General features: G+C 42.3%; 1 protein-coding gene across 3 annotated transcripts; it reads right to left on the reverse strand.

Annotated features, from left to right (window-relative positions):
• Window positions 1-49: 49 nt before the first annotated feature.
• Window positions 50-27,928, reverse strand: LOC146986003 (serine/threonine-protein kinase WNK1-like). 3 transcript variants are annotated; one of them, XM_085779547.1, is made up of 29 exons: window positions 27,682-27,928; window positions 24,340-25,577; window positions 16,778-16,950; window positions 16,393-16,613; window positions 14,560-14,717; window positions 13,089-13,177; window positions 12,780-12,999; window positions 12,513-12,614; window positions 11,988-12,372; window positions 11,722-11,867; window positions 11,254-11,337; window positions 10,863-10,898; window positions 10,436-10,543; window positions 10,092-10,187; window positions 9,178-9,245; window positions 8,930-9,092; window positions 8,724-8,840; window positions 8,515-8,628; window positions 8,375-8,420; window positions 8,138-8,275; window positions 6,947-7,863; window positions 6,782-6,856; window positions 6,568-6,687; window positions 6,145-6,469; window positions 5,393-5,552; window positions 5,089-5,279; window positions 4,206-4,373; window positions 3,873-4,102; window positions 50-3,285 (listed from the first exon to the last, which is right to left on the reverse strand). In XM_085779547.1, the coding sequence occupies exons 2-29, from the start codon at window positions 25,129-25,131 to the stop codon at window positions 2,908-2,910; spliced, it is 5,820 nt and encodes a 1,939-aa protein (XP_085635673.1). In that variant the 5' UTR covers window positions 25,132-25,577; window positions 27,682-27,928; the 3' UTR covers window positions 50-2,907. The 3 variants fall into 3 exon arrangements, with proteins under 3 accessions (XP_085635673.1, XP_085635674.1, XP_085635675.1); XM_085779548.1 differs by lacking the exons at window positions 10,092-10,187; window positions 27,682-27,928 and adding an exon at window positions 26,892-27,057; XM_085779549.1 differs by lacking the exons at window positions 10,092-10,187; window positions 10,863-10,898; window positions 27,682-27,928 and adding an exon at window positions 26,892-27,057.
• Between the last annotated feature and the right edge of the window lie 53 nt (window positions 27,929-27,981).

Here is a 27,981-nt window from a genome sequence, read left to right on the forward strand (position 1 = left end):
AGTTTGGTCTTAACATGTTTTTAATTACACCAATAAGCATGACAAGTGCTTTAATTGATATTTTTATTTGTTTTTACATTTTGTACAATGTGAAAAACATACACAAAACAGACACTGAATCACGGGAAGTCTGTAAGGAGGGATCCGAAATAAGAATAAAACAGATATTACTGCGTGTCAGTAGCCTCAAACAGTACTGTATGAAGGTCTGTGATAATTACTGATATCATAGTAGCACATGGACCTTTAGCTTTGTTGTGAGCTTGTGCTGTACAGTGGCCAGTTGTCATTTTGTAAGATTAAACACCAATGAAGCCAGCATGCAGAAATCATACATTGATAGTCTGATATTGAAGTTGTGCCTGTGATACTGGTAAATTAAAACAGACAATTAAACACTTTGTGATGACTCAGGAAGGCAAATAATAATAAAAAAAAATTACTAATATTCCAATATCAAAAACATTGAAGTCAGTAACAACCCTCATCAGCATGCAAATGTTTCCATTACCCCTCAGTCCTTATAAAACTTTAAACATTGCATATTCTGCATTGCAGTAACTTAGTTTTTCTCTAGAGAAGTTTAACTATTCATCCAATCTACGAGCAGGTGAAAGAGTCACAGCGGCAGCATGGCACTCGTGTGAGGTGATGAGACAAAAAAAATTTAGCCAGCATTGAGAGTGACAACTTTTAAACCTTTATACAGCTCCACTCGCTGCCTGAACAAGTGCTTCTATGAAATGGTTCAATAATAAAATTAACAAAACAAATGTCAGCAAAAACCCAAGTACGCATGAGCCAAATATAAATACACAGCTGATTACACATCCAACACAAATGTAACTGTAGAGAGAAAAGAAACTGTTTCCACGTTACTCAGTGTGCTCTTTGTTCTGCAGTCCTGTGTGTGTGTGTGTGTGTTTGGTGTCTGGTGCAGTGTTTCAGAGTGAGATATCCTCTGACTTGGCCGGGTCAGGTTGTGTTTGTGTTGTGTACAGGTTAAGCTAACTGGTTTTTCTGCAGTACAGTCACAGCTACAGGACTATAGATGAGTCTGGAACTTGTCATTAGTGAGGATGCAAGGCACTAAAGTGTTCCTCATGTTTACAGGTTAGAGTGCATGTGCATGTAGAGTGGGTCACCACAAGCATACTCTAGTGACAGAGCGTTACGTGAAAGCGTTTACCTCACATTAACATATGTACAATAAAATAGAAAAGGGGGCAGGGCAGCCATAGATAGAAGAGCTTAATAAACCGCAGGACTACTCCTGCGTACTGAGAAGGATACCAATAACAACGACCCTGCAATTGCACTTCTTATATTCCTTTAACTACATGTTGTTTAACAACCTTTAATAATAATTACAGTGAAACAACATCAAAATCTGATGGTTGAATACAGGTCCATAAAGAACATTTGTTTGTTTTTTATTAAATAACGCATACAAAAACAGACCACAGAAAGAGAACCCCAGACACTTGTGATTTGAGACAAGACGGCTAAATGTTATGGGCGAAGATATTTAATGTGACGTGACTTTGCTATCAACCTGTTCGTCAGAGTGCTGAGCACCGTCTGTAAACAACTGGGAGAAAAGTGGGAGAGAGCTGCGTCCGAAACCTTCCACAACTACGATACTAATAAACCAAAACTGGTTACTTTTGTATGATATGATGAGAAGACTTCGAATTGCTCACACCCACAGCTAAGTGAAGTGGTTTCATTTGTCAACATGGGTTTCTTGATGAGATTTCATTCTTGTGAAAAATCAGAAAAAACAAAAAAACAAATAATTTATCACCCTGCAAACGCCCTCTACACAGATTGTGATCTACAGCAGCATCACCTCATCAGTTCTTCCACTTAAACTCTGGATGGTGGTCAACACCTGGACAGCGCCTCTTTATGTGGCAGATCCACTGGCTTTCATGTCAGACGTGAAGAATAAATCAGTATGACAATAAAGCTATATGACAGAGACAACTGAAATCACACTGACACCAGACTCTCACAGCGACATAAATATGTTAAACATGGAATCATAACTCGGTGAAGAAATATCTATATACAAAGTCAATGTTTCATGTGTTTGGGGATTAAGGCCACAGATACAAGGGACAGTTTATCTACTCTTTGCCATTATTGCATTTTTAATCGATAGGTAGCAACTGGGATGTATTCAAGTTCCAACCCTGTCCGTTACTCTCCAGCTGAACTTACTATGTCTTCCTTCTCCTACCTCAACAATCACACTTTACTGCTCCGCCTGGGACAAACTACTGTCCCACTCTTTTATCTTCCACTTTCTGTACACTCACATTCTCCCTCGCCCTTCAAGACAACAGATCCTACCATCCCAATCCGCTCAACCAGGTCAGTGTTAAGTCATGGTGTGTGTATGTTGTGATATTCAGTTCAGTTCTTTTCAGTGCCAGTTTGGCTTTAAGTCAGGATCAGAAAGGATGTCAACCACAAAGTCTCCTACGCTCTCCTCTTCAAAGGAATCACAACATGTCAACGTCTGCTCTCAAAAGACTTCTTTGGCTGCTGTTGGTTGTGCGTTTTGGGTCGTTAGTTACATCACCGGACACAACCAACCTGCTCAGCACAGCTTCAGTTCCACAGCTAATGGCAGTCTAAGTGTGAGACTCGTGCTGCGAATGTATTGCACTCTCCCTCCAATTGCCCGGCAGACTTCGTTCTGCCCAAGAGGACACGGATGAACTCATAACACAATGATAAAAGATGAAATTAAAACAAAAAGCACAATACCCAGACGGCTAACCTGCAAAACGTGCGGAGAGAGCTCGTGTTTCTCGATCAACGACTGTCTGCTCTCTCTGCCCTGTGTGGCCGCGCCGTCTCGGCCTGGACCGGGGGGCTCGGACCGCTCGGACCGCGCTATGTGGGCCTCAGGTTGGAGCCTCCGGGGCTGACGGACTTCTGGGGGGCTGACGCGGTTCCCATGTGGTAGCCTTGGTGCAAGGGGACTGAAGCTGTCGTAGGCGGCTGGTACTGCGTTAGTGGCTGTGCAGGGTTGATCATGCTGACCTGGCACGTGCCTGTGGGTCCCGCCCACTGAGGAGCGCTGTACGGCGCCGAGGCGTAGCCGCCGAACCCCGGGGCCACCGGGCCCAGGGAGCCTTTTCGGGGCCCGAGAGGGACGGGGGGGTTGGCTGGGTTGGTGGTGGAGGACGTGGGGTTGGAAGGCGTGGGGATTGTTGGGCAGAGGTAGCCTGGAGCGGAGAATTTACGGCCCATGTTGGCTGGAGGGATTATCTGTGATAGAAAAAATAAAATAAAAAAAAGAACTCTTACCTCTGAATATGCAGCGTTATTATAAACAGTAAGAGGTCAGGAAAATTTATCGTATGTGAGCATACAGACAGAAAATGCTCAATGCTGAGAAACGTTACTTTGAAAAAGAAATTAGTTATAGTAATGTAACTAAAAGTTAGTAACTGAATTACTACATTTTAAAAGTAACTAATTACCAGGAAAAGTAACTCTTGCTTAAGGTTTTTTATAAAATGCTCAAATATGTCAAATTACTTGGACTCGCCCCCCTAACAATAACCATAACCATAACCTCCCGTTTATCTGGAACTAACCAACTCAATATTCCTCCGCCTTGATGGACTGAGTAAAAAAGTGTATATAACGTAGCTACACTTAAACGGGTGTATTATTTTCTTCTCGGCAAGTAACGGCACATTTTATTGTCAGTATGGGTAACAGTGTAACAACGGGGGAAACAGTAACTTTTTTGACTGCTCATTACTGAAAACAGTGGCGCCGTTATTTTACAGCGCCGTCTTTCCCGTCACTGAAAATGCTCTAGTTTTTAGAAAACATGAAATGCTTACGTCATGTCCCAGCGCTGCCTGTGCTCCAGTTTTAGGACCTCTCTTGCAGTGGGAGAGGTTGATGGCATCTCTGGCCCAGTTATCCACCAGTTGGTGCAGGTCGTCAGTGAAGGTGCCCTTGCCCTTCTGGGGGTGAGAGGCAGTGGGGGCGGGTCCAGTCGCCTGGGTCAGGGACGTCGAATGGTTCTGGCAGTGACCTGAACCGTTTGTGGTGCTGGTCCCAAGTGATCCTGCGGAACAAGAAGAGAGGCGAGATGGAGAAAAGAGAAAATTAAATCAGGGAAATCAATTCATGCAGCGCTCACTGTGACAGGATTGAGTATTTACGCCTACCTGTGGAGCAGCTGCTGAGGCTGGGCATGGATGGGGAGGATCGGAGCTGCTGCAGGGACGACCTGCCAGCTGCTTGCGACGCATCTGCTGCAGTTTCTGAGGCCTCTGATGCCGAGGGTGAACCCTGCTTTGGAGGCGACTCTGAACCATGGAGGCTCTGAGGCGAGGCTGCAGGTCGTAAACACAGCATAGAGTGAGATTGTTGCACTTTTTGTGGTTGTTGCACTGTCATCACTTTATTCTTAGCCTATTTTATTTATTTATTTCTCCTGTTGGCCAGTCTTGTTGTGTATGCAGGGCTGCTACACATTTGAAATTTCAAAACTGCATACTTTTTCCAGACCCTAATTTCAAAATTCAAGTAATTTGTGACATTTGAGTAATTAGATGTGTATCATGTAAATAAATTATGCAATTAATCGTTTGTTCATTATTCTGAATTTGTATGCCATTATGTCACCAAATAATTTCCAGGAGATTGTAGCTAATAGCGCATACAAAATAATTAACCCAAATAACTTTACATAAGACCAAACCCAGATAAGTACTAAGATAAATATATTTCCATACTATAGTTTCCATTTTTCATACTTTGCCAAACCTGGAAATGTATAAAATCAAATTCCATACTTTTGTAGGAACCCTGTGTATGTTTTTTGTGTATATTTGTCTAGGACACTTGAGGCCACTGGCAACTTCGTTGTATTCTTTTTTTCTTTTTACAATGACAATAAAGCTTCTATCTATATTCAACCATTAACATACTGTTTCCAAGGCTAAGCTTTTTGGGGTAAAGCATGTACATAAAGCACAAACGGCAGTATTGTTCTCAAAAAAATGTCTCAAGAGTCAAAAACCTGAAGAGCCGGTTCAGTGCTCTTACCCGAGTGTATTGGGCTGGGCTGTCCACTACTGCGAGATTTGTGGCTTTTGCTTTTAAGCCTGCGTCGACCTCCCGGCATGGTCCCAGCAGAGGAGATGACAGACGGAGGAGGCTGCTTCCCCATCTTTGTGAAGAGAGCCTCTATCTCCTCATTGTGACGGCTGTGCAAGGCCTGGATCTCCTTCATATGTCTGTGTGCAAATAAAAAAAAAACCCAGTGATGTTAAATATTGCTACTGCACTGTGAACTAACATCTGTATGAGAGGAAAGAGTAAAATGTAAAATTGCAGATATGTGACGTACTTTTCTCTCAGACGGCTAATTTCTTTCTGCAAAGCCTCGTCCTCGGTCTCAGAGTCATCGTCGTTGTCACTACTGTAGTTCACGTGTGCGTTATGCGGGTCAGAGTTTGAAGACGACGGCCCGTTCTGCAAACTGGAGCTGGCAGCTGGAGCCGGGGTCACTGAGGGACATTTAACACAGGAGCATTAGTGCAATAGAATAGGTTTACCTGCAGACCTCATATGAATTAAAGTCAGCATCTATCTCTGTTAGGAAGAAAATTTATTTTTCTTTCATTCATGCAAATGTTCTGACCAAATCCAAGAATTATCTATTGATATGATAGAAATATAAATAAAAACGATATTTAGGCTCAGAAGAAAGCCCCTGAGTCTGCCAGTGGTATTAAAGCTCTTATTACAGTAAAAATATATTTCAATACAGCAGATGAGGGGGAGGTGAAGATGTCTCCACAGAGTCCATAACTTTCTATAAATGGCACCATGAAGTGCATTAACCTGCTTATACCACGGTCACATAATCAAAGGAATAAAAGAACAGCTGAGATAAAAAAAAAAGGTCAACCATTGATTTTGAGACCCGTTGTTATTCTTCATTTAGCCAGCTCTTTAAAAGTGATAGTAGTGAATTTATCAGTAGCACTGTAAAACATGTGTTTTGTATTGGTTCTCGGTACAGTGCAGGACCCTCTGCAATATATTAGTCCAATCTGAGGAGGACTTTTATTAATTTTCTGTGAACCGAGAGCGCACCTGTGACTGAAAACCGTCCCACTTTAGAGCCAGTGCTGGGTTCAGCAGCGGCGTTGCTGCTTGTGGACACTTGGAAGCGCCCAATAGTGGTAGGTTGACTGGCAGGACCAGCAGAGAGAGCTGGCGGTCCATCAGTGTCAGTATCACATATCCCCTTGGACAGAGCCGATGACCGATGGAGGGTGTTTTCTGGACTCGAGGGGGAGGAAGAGGAAGAGGAAGAGGAGGAGGATGACGTTGAAGAGGATGGCGTGAGAGAGGAAGAGGAAACGACGCTGGAGGGATCTGGGACACTGCCGGACACACCGTCTGTGGCAACGGATACCTGAGAAGGAAGATGGAGATCAGTTTTTATTAAACCTTTAGATTGCCCGTTTTACACTAAATTAACCACAAAAAATTTAAGCTGCGTCTAAAACGTACCTGGAAACGTCCCAGAGTGAAACCTGCAGCTGGAGGCTGGGCCCTGTTACCGCCCTGAACCGTCTCCGGGCTCAGAGCCCTCCTCAGTTGTGCATCCAGATTACCCAGGGGTTTCTGTGACTGCGGATTGACACAGACAGGATATAAAGTAAAACCGTCTAAGAAAACAGACGCAATGGTGCACGTTGTACTGCAGTGACAATGTGAAACTCACCTGATTTGGTCCAGGTAATGGGGGCGCAAGGTCAGTGGGAGGTGTAGCAGCTGGATCAAACCCAATGGGCAAGGTCTAAAAATAATAAAGTAGGAAGTTAACACACAAATTAAAGCGTTTAACTGTATTTTGTATCTATTATCGGATGCTGCAGTTTCCACCAACCTGTGCCCTGGGCTTAGTTGGAGGGGTATGAGCGTGTCCTGCTGGGGTAATACCCTGTCCTGGCGTGGTTGTGGGGCCCTGGACACCTTGGACCCCAGAAGTGAGAGGAAGGTTTGACGGGGGCATGAGGACGGTTCCAGGTGGAGGGGAGGTCGTCCCGGTGGGAGGAGACGAGGTTCCTGTGCTCTGACTGGGATCCAGTGACGCCGAGGAGGCGGTGCTCTGGTCTTTAAAGAGGGACCTCAGCTTCTTATCCAGAGCTTGGATGTCGTCTCTACCGGCGGCCTTCGTCTGCAGCTCGGCCCCTTCTGACTCCACTGGCTGCGCAGAACCGGCAGCAGGTTGACTCTGGTGCTGCTGCTGCTCCAAAGTCGGAGCTGTACCAGCGCTACTGGACGACGCCACGCCACCACCAGAGGAGACAGAGACAGAACTACTGCTCAGCTGAGGCCCAGTTACCGCAGGGACAGAGGTCTGCACCGACGGAGGAGAAACACCGGTAGAAGACGAGGGAGGGACGCTCGCAGCCGGTGGAGGTTGTGAGGGGGCTGTTTCATGGGAGGACTGAGGAGGTGGACTGGGATCAGTGAGGACGGGGACAGGAGATTGGGACTGACGGGATACAGGAGGGGAAGCCCTCCCAGTTGAGGGAGGTGAAGAGGATGTTGGGGCTGTGGTTGGGAGAGAAACTGCAGGAAAAGATGTGCTAGTGGTGGAAGCGGCAGGCTCTGAGGGAGCCACAGTGTTGGTAGAGTTTGTGCCAAGTCCTGGTTCAGTGGACAGGACGGTGCTTGGTTCTGGGTCAGTAGCAGGGGGGTCGATGGTGTTGCCTCTTTCAACACGAGGGGGCCGTATCTTACTGAACGCCTGCTGGAGGGTCCCAGATGGAGCAGACAGAGAAAGCCCCAACGTCATTGCTGGAGGTGGAAAAAAATAAAAAATGAAAAATTACAAAGTGTATTATATTATATCAATTGAAACTGACAAAGAGAAATATGTGAAAATAGCTTCTAAAACATAATGATAAAATGAAACATACTACATTGTGAGTTGTGTGTGTGTAACATAATGAATCTTCAGACACTCACTGCTATTTATATGATAATAAAATGTGACGTCTATATTCTAAGCAGTTTTCTGATACAAAAAACTAAACATCGACTTTGAGAATACAAGAAATGTTTCTCTCACCCGGCTCATCTCCAAAGGAAGTGTTAGCAGAAGAAGCTCCAAAGAACTGCTCTCTAAGACGCGACTCTGGCACTGGGCTGACGATGAACCTTCGCCCCGCTGAATGCACCACCTGGGCTGTTGTACTCGGGGAAATACCTGACAGAAAGATCAAAAAAAGTCAGATATGAGATGGAAGTCAGACTTACAGTCAAGAAGAGGAACAGTTAACACTGTTTTAGGGTTAAGTTTGTTCACCTGGCACCATGGGAACAGACAGCTGAGGCTGTTGTTGGTCACTCATCTGCAAAGAGATAAAAGGTGGTTGAAGTCAGATTGTGGACAGTCGTATGGATAGTAAAATGATGTGTACTAGAGGGAAGAAGAGAAAGAAATACCTGAGGAATTCCTTCATTAATTCCTTCTCCTTTCTCATCAGCCATCTCTATGACTTCACGGACCTGCTCGATGAAGGATTCCCGCTCGTTTTCCAAGATAAACTCACTCACAACCTGAAACAGAGCAAAAAACGTTCAGCTAATGTAAATATGGCAACATATACCGGGAGGACGTCCTGCAGAATGGCTCTAACTTGAACCACTACTACCATGATCTGTGCAATCTCCTCTGGATTATCCCCATCGAGGTCAAATTTGAAGGTCACCATCTTCCTGTTATGCGTTTCCAGTTGGCATTCTGCTACTCTGTCGCCCACATTAGAGATCTGCAAAACATTGTTTTTGGTTAAAAATGTTCAGTTGGAAAGAGAAGAATAAGGAAGAATAAAATAAAGTTCTCGGTTCAGATCCTTACACTGAGAACATTGAGTTTGGCCTTTGCAGTCTTCTCATGGCGGGAGCGGCTACGCACGGATCGCCTCTGGTGACGCTTCAGTGAGCGTCCCTCGTGGCGACCCCCCGATGTAGAACTTCCCTCGTTGCCGTCACTGAGACCTGAAGCTGCATCTGACAGACAGCTGTAGGAGACACGAGTCCATGAGAGGGTGAGACGCTGGTGGTGCTGACGAAACCTTTACAAAAAAGAAATCACTTCCTTCTCACCTTTCTACAGATGGAGGAACCAGAGCTGGCTGCTCTGCTGATGTTGACTGAGGAACACTCACGGGAGCCTATAACAGAAAAAAATAATTAGAAATCAATAATGTCAAAAGCAAATCCCTTTGTTTCTACATTACCATTTAGAATATATCTAATTCATTTATTCATTCAGTTTAATCTGGCCATTTTTACAGATTAACTTTTTTTTTTTTACAGCAAATGTACTGACTGAAACGAGACCATCCACTAGATGGAGCTATTAAACATGGAGGACTTTGTTGCATCTGGGTACCGCAAGAGACGCCATTATTCAGCTCTCAGGCAGAGAGTAAACATTGCTGTGCAATGGAGTTTTCATCCCATTTCCTTCAGTGAGGCCATTTTCCTCAGCTGTGCTTATTACAATATTATTTATGTTGGCAAAGGTTACTGCTGTTAAGTTCATTTCCAGTTCAAGCCATGTTATGATGACAATATTGTGATTTGTTTTGCCCATGATAAAATACCTTGTATCTGTTACATGCAGGAATTTAGGCCCCAAATAAAACATGTGAGCTGTTACATTGAATTATGGTCACAATGTAACATATAAAAACAAATACTATTTTCTGCTCTCATGTTGAGGAAGACAGAGAAATAAAAAAGAAGTATCAAACAATAACACAAAAATTACCAAGAGCTCTTACTGCCCTCCATATCTTACTTGTGGTGATACTTTGTAGTAGGATTTACATGTATTTAATACATTTACCAAAAATGAATCAAAATCATGGAAAATGTGGACTTTGTTTTTTCAAAGAATGAACGTACACATACTTCAGGAAGAGAAACTTTGTAAGGAAGTGTGAACCACATGCTTCACACCGAATTCACATACACTACCCACACACAAATTAGATCTGTGCTCTGTAGAGTACCTGAAGAACAGAGAGGCATGAGGCCTGATAGAGGAAGTATAGATGCTCTGCGTTGATTGGTGGAGACAGGATAGGACTTGGATCATTAGCCCAAGACTAAGTAAGAGTCATGCAGGAAGAAGCAGCATGCAGAGGAGCAAGAGTGGAAGAAAGAAAGGGGGCCGATGCAGTGATGAGAGGTGTGTGTTCAGAGAAAAGAGAAAAAAAAGTTTTAGAAAGAACGAAAACATAAAAATGGACAGCATGAAATTCATACTGTAGCCTGGTGAAGTGACAGTGGAATAAGTGAGTTAAAATGTACGCGAGTTAGTGTCGTAAACAAGATTGAGGAAATTGTGTCTCACCTGTATTTGCTGAGCTCCGGCCTGTGGAAGAGTGGAGCTGCTCTCTGGCTGCTGCGGGGGGCCTGTCGACTGAGAGGGCGGGGGTAGCATCACTTGCTGGGTGGGAATCTATAAGAAAAGACAGGTTTACAATGCAGTGGCAGAAATAGGAAAGAAAATCTAAGAAAGTGTTTTCATTTTACTGTGGCTTAAGCTTCTTCCTGAAAATCCGGTTTCTTTTTATCTAAATATTTTACCTTAGACTTCATTCTGCAGCCACATGCACTTACCTTTTAGATAACATAGCTACACCTATCAGATCATTTGTTTACTTGACAGCGTTGGGTGTTTTTTTAACATAAATTTACTTTTGTTTGCCAGAACATGTTATGCGAATGGTGACGGTGTATCTAAAAGCGGTAACAGGAAAATGGGACATTTTATCTACCTGAGGGGGGAGCGATGGTTGGTAGTAAACTCCGTACTATAAGAAACAAAACATAACACAGGGTAAGAGTACGAAACTTGAGAATAAAAAAAGAAAAGTAAACGAGGGAGAGACTCAGGGATTTGAACACTCAGCTACTTTCAACGCATCGACCTCAAGCAGTGCAGATTTTAAAGGTTAACTTAACAACCCCTGAAAATCATGTTTTTGCTGACAATGAGTTGTTGAGAGTGTAGAGTTCACATTTGCTGCTGTTAAGTACTTAGGGTGTGACATTGCTATAAGCTTGTCAGGTGCAACAGATCTGCAAACATCACTGAGGTCAGTGGAACAATGTTTTTCAGGTGGTGTTTAGTTGCTCTTTAGTTCATCAATACAGTACAATGTTTACCTGCGGAGGCGCCCCTGGAACAGACTGGCTTGCGGATGCTGCAGGGACAACTTCAGGCTGGACACTTTGAATCTGGGGCTGAACCTTTACACACCACAAAAAGAAAACAGCCACACATGTCAAGAGAATGAGAAAAATGAGAAAAAGTGATAGAAACCAAAACCCCGTGTTGAGGGCCAAGTCTGTGGGTGGGAAGTTGATGGAGATTTGTGAGTTGTTCTTACTACACAGGCAACTGTAGAGACTGTCTACACTGTCCCCTAGTCTACACTGAATTTAGCAATGACAAGGACTTGCTACAAAGGAGAAAACACGGCCCAAATCAGAAAAAAGGGATATAAACATCTAGTCTGTACATTTTTATTTGTATTTTTAATATACACTGCCTTTTGCGGAGCACACACCTTGGTAAACACGTCAGATTTCTTATGACACACAGGCATATGTCCTATTCAACGCATGACTCACCACTGGCAGGTGCTGATCACTTTGCATCTGTGACACCTGCAGCTGGAGGTGCTGACCAGCAGTGGAGCTGTAGGACAGTCCAGGCTGAGCAGGCTGGGCCTCGGGGAGGATGGAGGAGCCAGGTAGTTTCTCACCCATGTGAGTGGCTGCAAGAGGGGACCATGAGGGTTTAATTTATGAACTCTATATGCACTCTCCTTCAAAAACCAATTTCATTCTAAGAAAAAAAAAAAATTAGTGTATGTATTAGTGTATTTGACACACACCTCCTGCAGGGTGCTGTAGCTGTTGGTGTTGGTCAGCCTCAGGATCCTCCGACTCTGGGTGGATGGTGGCCACACTTTGAACCTGAACTGGCACTGGGATTTGTCCAGTCGGCGGGGGGACATAAGGTATGACCTGTCCCATCCCGGTCAGTTGGACTGGTTGAGGAGTGTTGTAGTTGGAGCTCTGGAGGCTCTGCTGAGATACCGGTTGGGCAGACATGTGTGTGCTGTGTTGGTTTGGTGGTGAAGGGACATAAGACGCAGGCTGGGGCACTGGCTGAGTCTGAGGCAACTCAGTGCTCGACTGTTGGCCTGGTTGCTGTGCTGGCGGTAACTGACTCTGCAGCTCTTCATCCAGCCGTTTCTTCTCCTGATCTTCTCTGACCTTCAAGACAGAGAACAGGGAATGTTTCAAAATCTATAAAACGGGCAACTTGTGAACATCACAGCAAAATTAATCTCTGGAGTGATAATATAATTCAAGTGAATTTAGTAGAAACCTGAATAGTAAACAAAAGTACACACCTGCTGCCGCTGGGCTCTCTTGCGACTGATTAGAGACACCCTGTCCTTTATAGCCTTTGCAATGGTCTTGTGGTCACCTTCGTACACGTAACCAGATTCAACCTGCAGCACAAAGATATGAGGCAGAATCCATTAATGAACATTTAAAGGATAGTGATGAAAACACCTAAAAATAATGTGTCTTTTTTTCAGGTGTCATGCAGTCTTTATGAAACAGTATTAATGAGATGTTGATTTTTTTTTTAACATATTAAAAGTTTAATTCACCATTTCCTGCGCCACATCCTCTGGGACGTCTTTGTTGAGGTCAAAAGAAAACTCAATAGCTTCGTTGTCTTTGTACTTTCCCTTGAGTTTCTTTATATCCTCAATTCTCAGCCACAGCTTAATAGCCTCCATCTCTCCATCATCCTCTTCTGCCAACTCAACACGCACCCCCGTGTCCTCCTGGAAGAAGGCATGGTTCAGAAGGTCCTTGATTGAGTACCTAAATAGGGGAGACAAGCAGTGAGCAAATGTTTTCTTGGAAACTTCGACAACCCTCAACTTGGTTAACATGTTCTTTAAGTTAGAGACCTCTCATCCTTGTTCTGGCGAATGCATCCTTCGATGATCTCCTTCACTTCAGGGATGGCCACCTTGTCGAAGCTGCCAGGCTTCACACCCTATGGGAAACAGAAAAACCTGAATGAGAATGGTTTTCATTTAACCTTTTCTTATTTTGGATACTACCCCATATCTTGTCTACATTAACTCATAGATCCTAAATTAATCCCACAAAACATCTGTCGTCTTCAGATTACTGAAATGATTGCAACCTTAAATTAACTTCTCCCTCTTAACTTTTGTGATGGTGTTATATATCTCAAAACTCACAATATGAAATGTGGGAAACATAATCTCCACACAAATCCATTCAAACAATCTTAAAAGGATGCGCTGCATTCTGTCTGGTGGCATTTAAAAAGTGTAAAATGTCAAATGATGAGAAAAGGAGGGTATAAGTCAGTAAAGGGCAGCTGATGGGATGAGACGAATTGAGCCAATAGCAACAGGAAACTGCCTGGTGCTACAGGAAAACGGATGACGATGAGTGGATGAGAGCTGAACAGCTGAGCTGAAATGACAAAGTAGGAAGAACAACAGCCCATCTCTCCAAGGAGCTCTACTGTAAAAACAGAGGATGTCACACTGTCTGAATACAGACTTAACAACACAATAGCACTTTGTTTCTTAAATCGAGGCAGGTGTGTTTAGTGCTCTGCAGTATGACCCATCTTGTGACTAACTAAGAGAGCTAACAACTGGCACGACTGCACCAGGTTAAATAAAAAAAGCTCTGTTGAGCCATGTAGCACAGACTTCAGTAATTTAAGTATTTGAACTTCTTTGTAGTTAATAATAAACTAAGGATATTGCTAGAGCTTTCACAGTACTTTTTAGATAACATCTAGGAGCAAGTTCAACCTTCTTAACTGAGACGTGTAATTGCATGAATCATATGAATGAGTCATATCAGTGACTATGTATTTCAGCTGTAGGCCAGTGTGAACTGTATGAATAAGACTTAAAATATGTGCTTTTTTCTTTTTTGTGACAGTTACTGCCCTTATGGCATAATCACAAGACTAAACCATTAGCCCTTAAGAAAACAACAAGACTGTGCTTGTTCAGGGTCTTTTCACTCATCCACACCCAAAGTCTACATGCTTAGCTGACATATTGCAACATAATCCAGAGGGAAAGAAAGAAAGAAAAAGGGAAAATGGTACAGGGGTGAATCTAAGGGGCTCATTGGTGTAAATAACTTTTTGGTGTTTGTCGGTTCTTCAAAATGTGGCAAATGAAAATTATCTGGGACATACAGGAACACACTTGAGTTAAGAGGTGAAATACAATACTAGAAGATAGAAATGTAGTAATGGCAGGAATATATAAAAATATATTTATATTTTTTTCCAGATTGGGACACTAGCCTTCTTGGCACATAGGAAGAGGTGAAGGCAGGGTCAGAGGGGTGACAGGGTGGGTTGAAGGTAAGACTTACGCTGGTAACTCTGCGGTAGATCTGTGCAGCGTTCTGGCACTCTGAGTACGGGTACTCTGAGGTGGCCATCTCCAGCATGCACATTCCAAAGGCATACACATCCACTGACTCGTCGTACTTCTCCTCATACATCTCAGGCGCCATGAACTCAGGGGTACCTTAAATCAAAACAACTATTCAGAACTCGCGAACTCCCTTACTGATTGAGTGGGGTTCTCACAACCCATTGCCCCTCTGCTCCTCCAACCCGTGAGGGGTTGAGGAAGAGGAGGATGAGAAGAGTGACCAGCCTGTTGACATCTCCTGGAGTAGAACCTGTGAGGTGAAAGTTGGAAGAGAAAGAAAAAAAGAAAAAGGGGAAGGAAAGCAAAAAAGAGACAGAAAACAAAAAAGGAGGGAGAAGCGGGGCTCAGTTAGACTGCAGAGAAGAAGGCACTTGTTTGTCTGTGTAAGACCTTAACATGTTTTAATGTAAGAATGTCACTGAGGTTACCGATGTGCAGACCACACTTGTTACCAAAATTAATGTTATTATATGAAATTGGCTTTACAATTAAGCACGTTAAAATAAATGCCCAGGCCAGAATGCAGGTCAATTTGTTCAAAGGGATGCCAATGAACTCTGTATGCGAAATACAACCAGCTATGGAAATAACTTTTGTCAAGACCTTACCTTACAACCACAGTCATTAACATTGCACTCTATAATAAACTCACCTTTCGAAGTCTCACTTACCATCTCTTCTTGACCTGCAGGACAAAACTGTTACGGTCAAGGCTGAGAGAAGCAAATCCCATAGCTAGTAACTGTACTGAGCAGTGTGTCCCTGCACATCAGCCTGGTTCAGTTAAAGGATAATTTTACATTCAATATCAGGTCTTACACAGAAAAACGGATTTGGTTATTTGAATGTAATTGTTTTTGATATTGATGTGTGTTACAGCACACTGTCAGACTTACCAGGCCCATAAAAGTTCATACTTACTCAATGACCAGCAGTACCCTATTCATTCCAAACAGCAGAATGGGGCACAGCTGAGGCTAGAGCCTACATTTTAAAAACATACCCAAGAATGTGAAAGTAAAAAAATATATAAATAAATAAATAAAAAACAAAATAAAACAAAAAAAAATCAAAGACAAAGGGCTGTCAGAGAGAAAGTGGGTAGGGCTCTCTGGACACAAAGATGGAGCAAAAAGATTCAGCGGTCCTGCAATATTTTAAAGGACAGTAAGAGACAAACACTAGGGGAAAAAAAACCTGTTGAGGCAAACCCATAGAAAAGAGATGTTAAACATCATAGGTGTAAATGGCAAACAGACCACATATTTCCAAACCACAGAACAAAGACCAGTCTAAGACAGAAGCAATGGCCATACCTTTAGCCATGGCCAGGTTAGCCTGCAAGAAGGCATGACAACTATTATAACGTTACTGATATTTAACAGTAGGAGAAACAATAGGCGCTACTTACATTCAGTAGATGCCTGGAAAAAAACCCTCTTTTTGGAAAAGCATAGAGCAGAACTATTCTGTACAATGACCAAAATTGATTAAATAAAAAATACTGCGCAAGTTCAGAGAGCGAAAGCCTTGTGGTTATCTTCCTAAGATTACCACAGTGTTTGGCCTCCATTTGAGCTGTGGTTTGAGAGACAACTGAAACGCTGTGGTCTGTTTTTGAACCACATCGTCAGAAAAACGAGTAAAACAGATATACCTTCTTAAAACATCACCATTTCAATACACAACAGTTTATCATGACCTCAGAAAAGGTTCTGCCCCACAAAAGGACAGGGACCAGAGAGTAGAAGTGACTTTGGAGTCGTACCTATAACACTCTTGGCAAAGGACGCACGCTTGAGTGTGGCCAGTCCCAAATCTCCAATCTTGACGGATCCTGTTGGGCCTGTGATGAAAATGTTGTCGCACTTGAGGTCCCTGTGGATGATGGGGGGAGCCCGAGTATGAAGGAAGTGAAGCCCCTTGAGGATTTGTCTACACCAGCTCCGCAGCACTTTAATTTTCATCACTTTAAACCGCTTCAGATACCTTCAAGAAAACAGATCAGAATTTTTTTTAACATCCTCTCTGCTTCATCACAAAAGTGCAAATAAACTTTTTTTGTTTTTTATAGTCATTTACATATTCAAGTTAAAGAACATCATCTTAAGTGATATATATATATAGGGCCCAGCTGTAGTGTATACACTCACGTTTTGAGTGTGCCAGAAGTCATGAGTTCAGTGACCAGTACAATGCACTTCCTGCCTTTGGAGGGTCCCTCCCAGGAGTCATAAAAGCGGACAATGTTGGGATGCTGTAGTCCCTTTAACATCCCTGCTTCCTCCTTAAAGCGCTGTCGCTCCGTCTTTGTCAACTTACGATCCTGTAGGGGATAAAGGGAGAATACTGTAAGATTTCACACAACACGGAGAGTAGCACTATTTATTCACATACTGTCTATGTAGTTGTTATTTAGTTATGAAAAGGTAGTGTGTAAGTGTAAGGGGAATAATGAAAACTATTCATGGCCATTTGAATGCATCAATTTATAAAGAAAAATGTTTCTGAATCTACAGCCAAGGTGACATTTCAGCTTGGCAACCTGACATTTTCAAAAATACCTATAAAAGGTTAAATAATACAGAATTACAATAAACAGTTCCCGCTCTAAAGAAATGTTGCTGATATACAAGTGCGCATTCAGTTGGGAGCACAGGGATGTCGCCCTGTTTTCTCTGGCAAGAAGCGAATCTAGCCATGTCCTAGATTTCAAATAAACCAAAACAAGCAAGAGCCACAGCGAGACTGAAAATGAATGACGGTATAGACTAGACTGTCAGGCAGACAATCAAAAACAAACCAACAAACAGACACATGCCACTCTCTAGTAGATTTAAGAACAATGGGAAATGAATAATATATTTATATTAACATAACTAATATCAATATACATTATACCACATCAGAACAGTGTGATCCAAAAGTCTGAAACCACATCCCCATTCATTTGAATGTAAATACATAAAATATTCATCACAGCATTATTGATGCATGCGAATGGATTATTTATTACTGTGATTTTGGCTTGATTCATTCCATTAATTTAGACTGAGTAGTGTTATTGTTCATAACAACGACGATTGACTAATGACCTTAGATACTGACACAGCGCCCAGCCCCTCAGATACCAACTGTATCTAGTGTGAGGCTAAGATTGTGCTGCTCACCATGGCCTGTAATCTGAACAAAGATATGGACGATACAAGTCGACACATGTCTGGCAGCTGACAGATCTGTCAATGAATCATAGAATAATTTATATAGACTGGCTGGACTGTGCACAGTGGGATTGGACATACCATACACTGCCTGGTGCATAAATAAGGACGGGCAGAAATACCGATTGTATGGTCTGCGTATTAACAAAAAATCTGGAATGTGTACAACATCCTTCTCAGGTTTCCTTGCGTAATTCCTGGTGTGACCTACATTTACGATATGCATTTCTATAGGGTAGCTAACCAATACCAGCTAGAAGCACAGTGAAAACCCGCAGCCAAAGACCTCCCTTGAAAACCCCAGAGACCTGGCTACAGGCCAGGCTGTCCAGGAAATTCAGCATGCTGGAGCCTCATGGAGAGCAAGTGTGAGACTTTGTGTATGTGTCAGCACGAGATAAAAAACTTTCCAATGACTGACATGAAGAAAAACATACTTTAGACCACTGGAACCTCTGCTGGAGGTATTTTGGAGGTTTGAGGTTGAATGTTTGAAATGTCTGGCATGATGTAGGGCAGACAAAATGAGACGTTGAGTGGAAACGTGTAAACAATTAGAAGGGGCAGAGAAGACCCTGAGTCATGGAGCTATGTCAAGAAACAGTGGGTGAGGGAAGATAATGGGGGCTCCACCATGTAACTTGGAACAACTGACCTACTTCTCCACAGCATTTGATCTAGTGGGGCAGCACCCCTTTGTCTTGGTTTCTGCACATCATGTGAAAACAGTCATGCAAAATATCCACTGCTGTAGTCAGCCTCTGAATTCTTAGCCAAGGGTGTGCAGCACCCCAACCCCCGCACATACCAAACTACTGTATCAATGACAGCATTTCTACTGTAAGTACACTGTAAGCACACTGCCCCTCTGATAACTCATTTAAAACATACGCCTTTACAAGTCTAAACCAGTTAGACTGGCTGCATTCTTTTAAGATATAAGATAAAGTAGATATTTTCACCTGTTTATCTGACATCAACTTCCACCTCTACAAAGAAAACACTGAAGCAGGTGGAAGCGTTAATAATAATATGTGATGACCCATGCAAACACACTGCTCTGACCTCATCCTGCATTAAACATAATACAAGATTAAACTTGAGCTGACAAAGTGATCAGAAAGTATTACGTTGAGTTCACACCTATGTGACCTACATAAAAAAGAGGAAAGAAAATGGAGAACGTTTTACCGAAACCACATTAAAGGATCTAGACCCCAGGGCTTGTAAAATAACCCTCAAGGAATTGGTCTTGTTTTTTGGCTCCGCAACACAATCATAAGACACACGTCACACACTACCTTTAACTGTCACTTTAAAGAGATCTTTGGCCCGTGCAAAGTTCTGCTTTTACTGTCGCTGGTCACAGTGCAGTCTCTGCTACATCCATGAAGTCTGAGCAGAGAGGCCAAATAATCATCACTTACTGAATAACAGATGTGAAACAAGAAGAAATACTTTCCCTCATTACTATTCAGATTACTTCTCAACGTCAGAATATTGTCATTTCTCTCTCTCTTACTTCTCTTTAACACATAAAAGATTTAGATCATGCGCTGACCAAATGGCAATCACAAAAGTGTTTTTAAAAAAAGCATATATCCAGATTATGTCACAATATTTAACCTTAATACAGCATGTATTTAGGGAAGAAATGTGACATTTTAGTAAATGTAAGATATTGAAATTTTAGATATCAGCTGAGGCTTTCCAAACCCACCACAGCTCCAAGAGTCCAACATTTAGATCATATGCGAGAGCAGCTGCAGTTGAGCCATGGCAGCTCTATCTCACAAAGTGGGCATGACTCATTTTGCCGGAGCCGTGTTGCCACCAGCGCCTCTGCAATATCATAACTCAGCTGTAAAATACTGCCCAGAAATGTGATAAACTGAAGAAGCACATGAATAGCAGACTTACTCCTTCACTACTGTATTTCTCCGCCATTCAGACTAGTTTCGGGTTCCATCACAGTTTATCAAAATCATATGAAATATTAACAGTTTGTGTGAAGTATTGTAATTGTTGTGCTCATGCTTGAGCTATGGCTATTGGCTAATGTGTTATGTGCAACCTATGCCAACCAAAATTTAATCAGTTAGTCCTTGAGTTCAGGTGAATTTGACCACAGTCCCTCAAGGCATTACCGAGATAAATCCATTCACAAAGGGACCTTGACCATTGGCTAGCAAAATCTAATCAGTTCAACCCTGGTTCAACCTTGACTCCAATTTCTTTAAGGCATTACTGAGATATTGCATTCATGGATGGTCACTAGGATGGATAGATGGATGAATGGATGGATGGGTGGATGGATGGACAAAATGCCTCCAGCCTTTGATATCGCCAGTTCACTTTATACAATAAGAGTCAGGAATCGTGTTTCCAAAGGAAGTCCTTCCTCTCATGCAGTGCAGCAAGCAGGAGACTACTCTGCAAAAATCAACCTGAAGAAATCCAGATACAGAACAAATCAACCAACCAACCAATCAGAGAAGGGCTACAAACTATTGAATGAAAATAGAATACGGTTACAAACCAACCAGTGAGAATAAAGCTATAACAAACTACGACAGAACAACAACCAACACTGTGACTTTTCATAGATTTGTCATGCAATCAGAAAAATATTGCTATAAATATGATTGTATTAATTGCAACCATAATCACTGAGCCAAGACTAATAAAGCTATGACGTATCCGTTCAATGTGAAATCAGGTCTAATGCCAGGTAGGCTACAGTTTCACAAAAGCAGAGCAGAAAATACTGCTTCTAGGCAAATGCTATCATAAATAACCCAACAACGCTAAAAATAGAATGAGTGGAAAAAAGCCTATGATCTTGCCATGGGCTGGGGCTGTCAGGTCCCTGCTCTGAGGTTGACACTGAGGGCTAGATGGTGCCCTCTGGTTAACATCGATTAAGATCTGAAAATTAAAATGTCATGTTTAAAAGTTCAGTGATGATACAAAGTTAAAGCATTAAGCTTGCCATGTCTCCGAGGGAAGAAATGTTTGGCGTTACCAAGACACTACATGGCAATGAGGTCAAATATCACTGCGACTGTTAGTCAAGCTGTCAGCAAAAGACAAGATGATGGATCCGGGCCATTTTCCCATCTGCCACTATGTCCATTCATGTGATTTTAATGTTGCAGAAGAAAACTTATTCATAAAAAACAGGATTGAAAGGGCACCAGTCAATTCAACATAATGAACTGTGAAAGCACATTTCATTGTTGATTTGAGCCACAAAATATTAATCTTTTCATTAAAGTGACTGGTTGATTTGTATGAATCAGACAATTCAATAAATACTGTATATCTACTAATAAAGGGAACTTTTTTCCGAAATCAAAACTACACTTACATATAAATACAGATTATACAATACAATATAAAAGTAATGCTGTGTATTTCCATCATAGTCTGTACATTACAGGCAAATATAGTAAACCAAAATAAGAAAACACAGCTGTTATACTACTTGGATGCAGCGCATCACTCCTAGCTGATACCATAAGCCAGCTGGACATGTAGCCCCCATAAAATCGACAGGATACCTTTGGTTCTCTTCCTCATCTTTCAACATTTAAGACTACAGCCACTAGTGGAGAGGAAAGAGGTGGGGAGGAAACAAGCAGAGGATGACATGGCTGAAGATGGATGAGTGAGCAAGAGGGGGGAGGCTCCTAAATTTATTCCTCTTTTTTCCTCAACTTCCTCTCTGTGGTGACCTACTTATTGTTCAGACATGCCTGCAATGTGAGATCCGGAACAAATGCAGGGGGTTCATGTGTGGGTGAAAAAGGGTGGACGCTCAGAAATTCTTAGACGATTGTGGACAGATGGCCTTTCAGACTGACTAAGCCAGGGCCATTTCATTTAAAGTTTACACATTTAAAAGGTTCTCGCCATGATTACAGCATTGCTCGATGAAAGACAAAGTGGATTGGTTGGTCTGGCAACAGTCTGGTCAGAGTGAAACACCTCTGTGACTACCGAGGACCTTCTCATTGTATAGCTCCCGAAAAATAGTGTAATTAATAAAGAAAATATATAAATCAAAGAAAAACTCCTAACAACCACAGGTAAAACTTTGGGATCTGAGCATAACGCTGTTGGTTTTCTAGTATGTCATGAGCGTTACAGCCTAACAGGGATACTAATTTAGGTCTGCAATTTTAGCCATGTTGAAGGAAGATTAAAGGATTTTAGGCGGCGAAACCTGTCTGACTGGTTTTATGACCATACAGGCATGGGTTTTGCTTTTGCTTCCAGCTGTCACCACATTCTCGGTGAAAAACATACTGATTGCTTTCTACATCACTAATTCCAGAATGAACAGGTCTTTTGTTTTTTTATCTACTGTAAAAAAGTAGAAAATGGTCAATATACTTTTATCATTGTAAAAATACACCTAGAAGGAAATGGCAGTAATTACACATTTGTTTGAATAGAGATTGAACAGTTGAAACTAAACTAACAATTACTTAAATTAATGTATTCTTACACTATATTTTTTTACATGGTATGTAAAGCTGCCCTCAGGATGTATGAGGAATGTAAATGTGGCGCTTGATCACAGGACAGCCATAACGAGCAAACGAGGGGATTTCAGCTACTGTGTAGTTGTTGTGGCGTTACTACAACTGAAACTCACTGGACGACAGAGGAAGGAGGAGAATGAGTGTCAGGTTACATGAGCACATTTCATTTCTGCAGTGAACAAAGTTACTCACATTTAACTGTAGGAGCTCTAATTAAGTCCCTCTTTCCACTCGATCAATCTCTCAATACAAGTGATAACATGCTGATTGATTTCCCAATCTTCAGCCAGTGAACCAGTAAATTATTTAAAAAAAAAATGAAAATCATAAATCACTTTAGCGAACTGGCCCTGGTAGCTTGTGATGTTCAGTTATCAATTGATTGCTCGCATGTGCCTTACATATCCCAACATAAGCTTTTTATTATAAATCTAGTAATTATATATCAACAAAGTAACTTAATACGAGTGATCAGGCAAGGTAAAAACTATCAATTTCACAGAGATTTCAATGTGTGCTACAGTAATGAGCTGAAGTTGGTTAAGATCAAAAGGAAGAACGAAAAAATTAGACAAGTATGAGTAAGTATACAACCTCAAAGTGGAATATTAACTAAGGGAGGTTGTAGTTGCTTGAAATTAAATGAGTTCAGAAAAACAGAGAGGTGGGAAGAAGGCTGATAGTGAAAAAACAGGCCTTGGCAGGCAAAGCCGGCCTGCTGCACTTCACACAGGAGATTCCTCTGTCAGGAATGTGACCCATTTTACATTCACACAGCATTCAAAGCAGAAACACATTGCGCATGCGCCTGATTCGCTCGGTGTGAGGGGGGAGGGGCACGTGCCTCCAATCTTCACATTGTTCTGAAACCAGTGAGCATGTGTAGCTGTAGTTGAATGTGCTGCTGTGTGAGGCCTGCGTCTCCCATGACAGGGTGAAAGCGTGACAGTAAAAGCAAACAGTCATGTGGTGAATGAGGTCAAACTCTGCTATGGGCCATGTAGCTGCTTTAAAGAACTGACTAACTGGACAGACAGCACAGCTACAATTTGACCAGCACTTTTAAGAATTTTTTTTAATTTTTAGTATGAGGTTGATTCAAAACCAAATGGTGGCATCATTAAAAACTGTTAGGATATAAAAACCAAGAACAGAATAACTAGGTCAAAAATCCAATTTTGAAGAAAATCTGCTGCTTTTATCCTCGAAAATTGCAAACAATGAAAACCGATGTTATTGAGTTTTACCTCCTTTTTATCTCCTTTTACTGACGACAATTTTCCCACTTATGGTAGAATTATTGCCATGGTAATTCTGCATAATAAACTATTTTTAAATGGTAAATAAGGTTTTCTGCCATTGTTAAAACTGAATACAGGAAATCACGACTCCAACATGAATTCTACACACTACCAGTGCAATGGAAAAAACGTCGACCTCGGAAGCGCAAGCTCACTAACGCCTTAGATATTCATTAGTCAGTAATAAACAATGAATACACAAGCCCTGACAGCTTCTGGTAATTTCACAATGTCTTATTGTGAAGTACACTACACACTATCCATTCAAACATTCAGTCTGAGATGGAGTTGTGCCAATCAGCATGGATTAAGCTGTACAAACAAAACAAAGTTGTGAGTTGTTTTTTTTGCACTATTCAAGTCTTCTGCTAGGTATGTGTCTCAGAGGGGAAATGAGAGAGACAGTAGCTCAGGTAACAGTGCGGAAGGAAATTGCCTTGGCTCTACTCCACCTGGTAAAAACAGGCCCAAACAAAATGAGATGACAAAACTATGGTGACTCAGTCAAAAAACACGAGTAACTGATGATCTCTAAAACTGCTGATATGTTGAGTGTGTGCTAATGATCTCAGTGAAAAATGTATTGAAATAACAGTGATAGGAGAAGCTAAGTAATACGAACAATGGTTAAACCAATTCATACCTGCAGCTCGCACCAAGCCACCTCCACTGTGGTCTCAGTGTCCAAGCCCTTGTAGACGGTCTTGAAGGAGCCACGTCCAATTTCTATATCAAACTTTAGGAAACGCCCATCCGGTGATGTTCCCACTGCTTTGGTCTCTGCTTCTTCAATGTCATCCTGTACTTTCTTCTCAGCTTCTCTCTGCTCTGCTTCTGCTCGTGCCTTGGCAGAGTCCTTGTCCTCTTCCTCGCCATCTTCTTCTTGATTTGCCTTTACCTCAGCAGTGCTTTCCGGTTCCGTTTGACTTGGCAATGGTCTTCCTAGGCTTGGTACAGAGCTGGCTACCACCACCACCTCCCCATCACAGATATCTTGTACATTGGCTGGTTCCTGGTCTGAAGGCACTACATCCACCTTGGCTATTTCTATATCTTTTCCTTCTTCTCCTCCTCTTCCATTATCAACAGACTCCTGATTTTGAGCTAAACTTGTTTCGGTGCGCGGCAAATGAACAACAGCAGCAGCTTGTTGACGCTGGGGGGTGGCTTCCCGTGGCTGCACCCGTTGAGGTGCTGGGATGGGGATCTTGCTGGGTAAAGGGAGGGCCAATGCTGTAGCATTAGAATCACTGATGACACTGCGGCGCAAGAAACGGTGTTCAGGGTTACATCGATCACGCTCCATGGTGTGATGCCGGCGTCTCACTTCCGTGGGCCGGCACTCATTCACCATTGAATCTGATCCAGAACTGGTGACATTCTTCTGAGGGGGAGCCAGGAACTTCACCATTTTGTCGTCTGGCTTTTCCGACATCCCAATACCCACACTAAGAGTAAGGGTATACAATAACTGAAAAATTAAAATAAGGATATTTCCATGTCCATCATACAGGCCTCTATGAGCAGTGTCTCTCTGTGCTTAAGAAGGAAAAAGTTCTTCTATCTCTGGCTATCTTTTCTATTGCTCAAAGACGGTCTTTATATGTATAGTGCGGAGACTGGAGGTGTAAGATGGGAGGTGTTCTCTTGTAAATGGAAAAAGATTGAACACCACAGCAGAACAGACAGTGCTGATGTCGATACACAAGTCTCTTTAGGTCCACACCATCCATCCTGTAAGACGCAGGGTGCAGCTTCTATCAAGCATAAGGAATCACAGGTGGGGAACAAATGCACACGGCCTGCAACAGGCACCAAGCGTCCGACTGTAGGCAAAATTAGGATCACCAGAGTCTCCAGATATGCTTAAGTCCAGTTTCACTGTAAGAGAAGGAGAAAAAAAAGCTGCTTGATATGCTTTATAAAAGTAACCCATGTTATGTCAACAAGATTTGTTAGAGACCAGTCAAAGTGTTAACAAGTAGAATTTACAGTACACATAAAGGTGAACAACACCACTTTACTACTTTATAACCACATGCATTTTGCTGCTCTGCAACAAACCACCATCATTTTGTGATACACTATCAATGAACAAAAAATAAGTCTGTCTGTAGGTTCTCCTACTTTGATACAATTTGCTGTCTTGCCAAATGATATGTCATGTACAGGAGGGACATGTAACCTCTCAGTTGCTTCATTCAGGATAGGTCCTACTCAATGTTATGTATTTTTCAGCTGTGCCCAATCGATATTCAAAAAACCATTTAACTTCTTTATTTAACACGCATTAAATGTTGAGCCATATTAAATGTTTAAGATGAATAAGTATTTAGATATGCAAATACAACATGCATCCCTTAGCACACAGGAGCTACACACTAACATCTCAATGTCTCACATATTGTTATTATAGAAGAAAAGCAACTAATTGAGGACAGTTGACAGCTGATATTTTTCCAGCCCCTAGCTCTAGAAGAAATCGTGTATATCGATATCCAAAAGCTAATTAATATGGACAGATCTAAGGCTAATATCAGTCCGATATTTAATTGCGCTGAACACTAAACGATAAACCTGCACATCGGTGTACACAGAAAAATATCTTTACCTCTCTACAAACGATCGGTGCAGTGTGATTATTTTCGTAATGGTTAACAGGCTTGCAATGACAATCTTATTACTTATTAGTCATCTATACCCTGCCATGTTTGCAGCCATTAACAGCGCAGGCAGACAACTACAATGTCAAGGCGAAACCTGGCAATGTTAGCGACAATAACAACCGGATAAATAAAACAGACGGGCAATGGAAATAAAATAAAATAAAATAATTATTATTTTTAATTTAGGTTAACTTCGCCTTACGAACCAATGTCTTCGCTGGTTTATGAGTGAAACCACAGCCATTAGAAACGGCAGCCTCGAGCTTACAAAGCAAAGGAGGAGCAACGGCTCTTTGTTAGCTCAGGGCTAGTTAGCCGGCGTTAGCTAATCCTAAACCAGCTAAACGCTAACCAACACCGACACACTGCTATTTCCCTGTCACGTCATTGATATAAAAGTATTCCGCCTTATCTTGTCAGAAACCGCCTAATTGTTTCACGTAGCTATCTTACTGTTGACATCTTGACGTACCCTGTCTATAACCGTTAGCAATGATGAACGTTTACTGAAATATATTGACAACTTTACCGTATCCAAGTCCACCTTCCATCCCTGAGTGACTAACATTTCAAGCCGTGCTAACACACACACACCGGATACGTTAGCCCCGATGTGACGCCGGCTGAGAAGCTATCAGGTACTGGTGACAACAAATAGCGCCAGTGCTACGCAGCTAGCTAACGTTGGCTAGGCGGGTCTTACTGATGGCCTACAAAGCTAATGCTGCGTTTGTGGCAACTCGGAACCCTGAATTTCCCAGTTCCGACTTCAAAGACGCACCACGCCAGAATAACCCCAAAACATGGCGGACCTAGAAAAAACGTTGCGTTCAAAGTGCTTTACGTAAGGTATAAAAACATTACAAAGAGGACAAACATTTTAAAACAGAGCGTTGTAATGTGTTGTAATAACATTTTAATTTTAATTGATGTTTTACTGTTTCACCTTTTCAAGTACGAGATCAGAAAAATCCGAGTTCCGAGTTGTCTCAAACGCAGCATAAGACCCACCTCTTAACTGAACTGCCTCTGCCTCCATTCAATTTGACGTTATCGGGGGTGGGGGGGTTAACAACAACACTGACGCTTCATTTGTTGTTGCTACGCACTGTAAATGTACTTTGACTATGACGACTATTTATTCGTAGCCGTCCGGTACACCACACTACATTATCTGTGTTCTTCTTAGTTAATAACAACACACTCGTTAGCTGCTGTTCGTTGCGACGTCTGGTGTTGCTAATGGTTTTAGCATCGTAGCCTTCACAGCCTCGCTAGCGGTGCCGGGTGGCGGACAGGCAGCAGCAGCAGCGACCTACCTCGCTGTCGTATCCGCAACACAGCTAACGGTCGTCGGCGTAGAAATGGTCGAGACGGCGCCTCGAATCCGTCTTCAGGTGTATTCAGATGGACAGACACATGAACATTGTCCTTAAAAAAGTGAAAAGCAGGACACGTTACTCCTCCGTTAATGAATATCAAAGTTGAGATTGGTGTGAGACTGTGTGTGTGAGTGTGTCTCGCTTTCGGTTGCTACATATTTGACGAACAAACGGGTTTCTCCCCGAAAGCGCCTGCGCCAGTGAAGGAATTACCTCATAACCATAACATACATCAAT

Source organism: Trachurus japonicus, chromosome 6 (assembly GCF_045865225.1).
Source record: "Trachurus japonicus isolate A0001 chromosome 6, Traja_1.0".
Lineage (NCBI taxonomy): Eukaryota > Metazoa > Chordata > Actinopteri > Carangiformes > Carangidae > Trachurus > Trachurus japonicus.

Bases quoted from the DNA above. Each gene is read 5' to 3' on its own strand.
- LOC146986003 (XM_085779547.1), bottom strand. From the start codon at position 25,131: ATGTCGGAAAAGCCAGACGACAAAATGGTGAAGTTCCTGGCTCCCCCT. The intron at 11,868-11,987 runs GTGTGTGTCAAA...CCCCTCTTGCAG, and splicing joins GCTACAGCACCCTGCAGGAG to CCACTCACATGGGTGAGAAA. The intron at 5,280-5,392 runs GTACGTCACATA...ATTTGCACACAG, and splicing joins ATTAGCCGTCTGAGAGAAAA to ACATATGAAGGAGATCCAGG.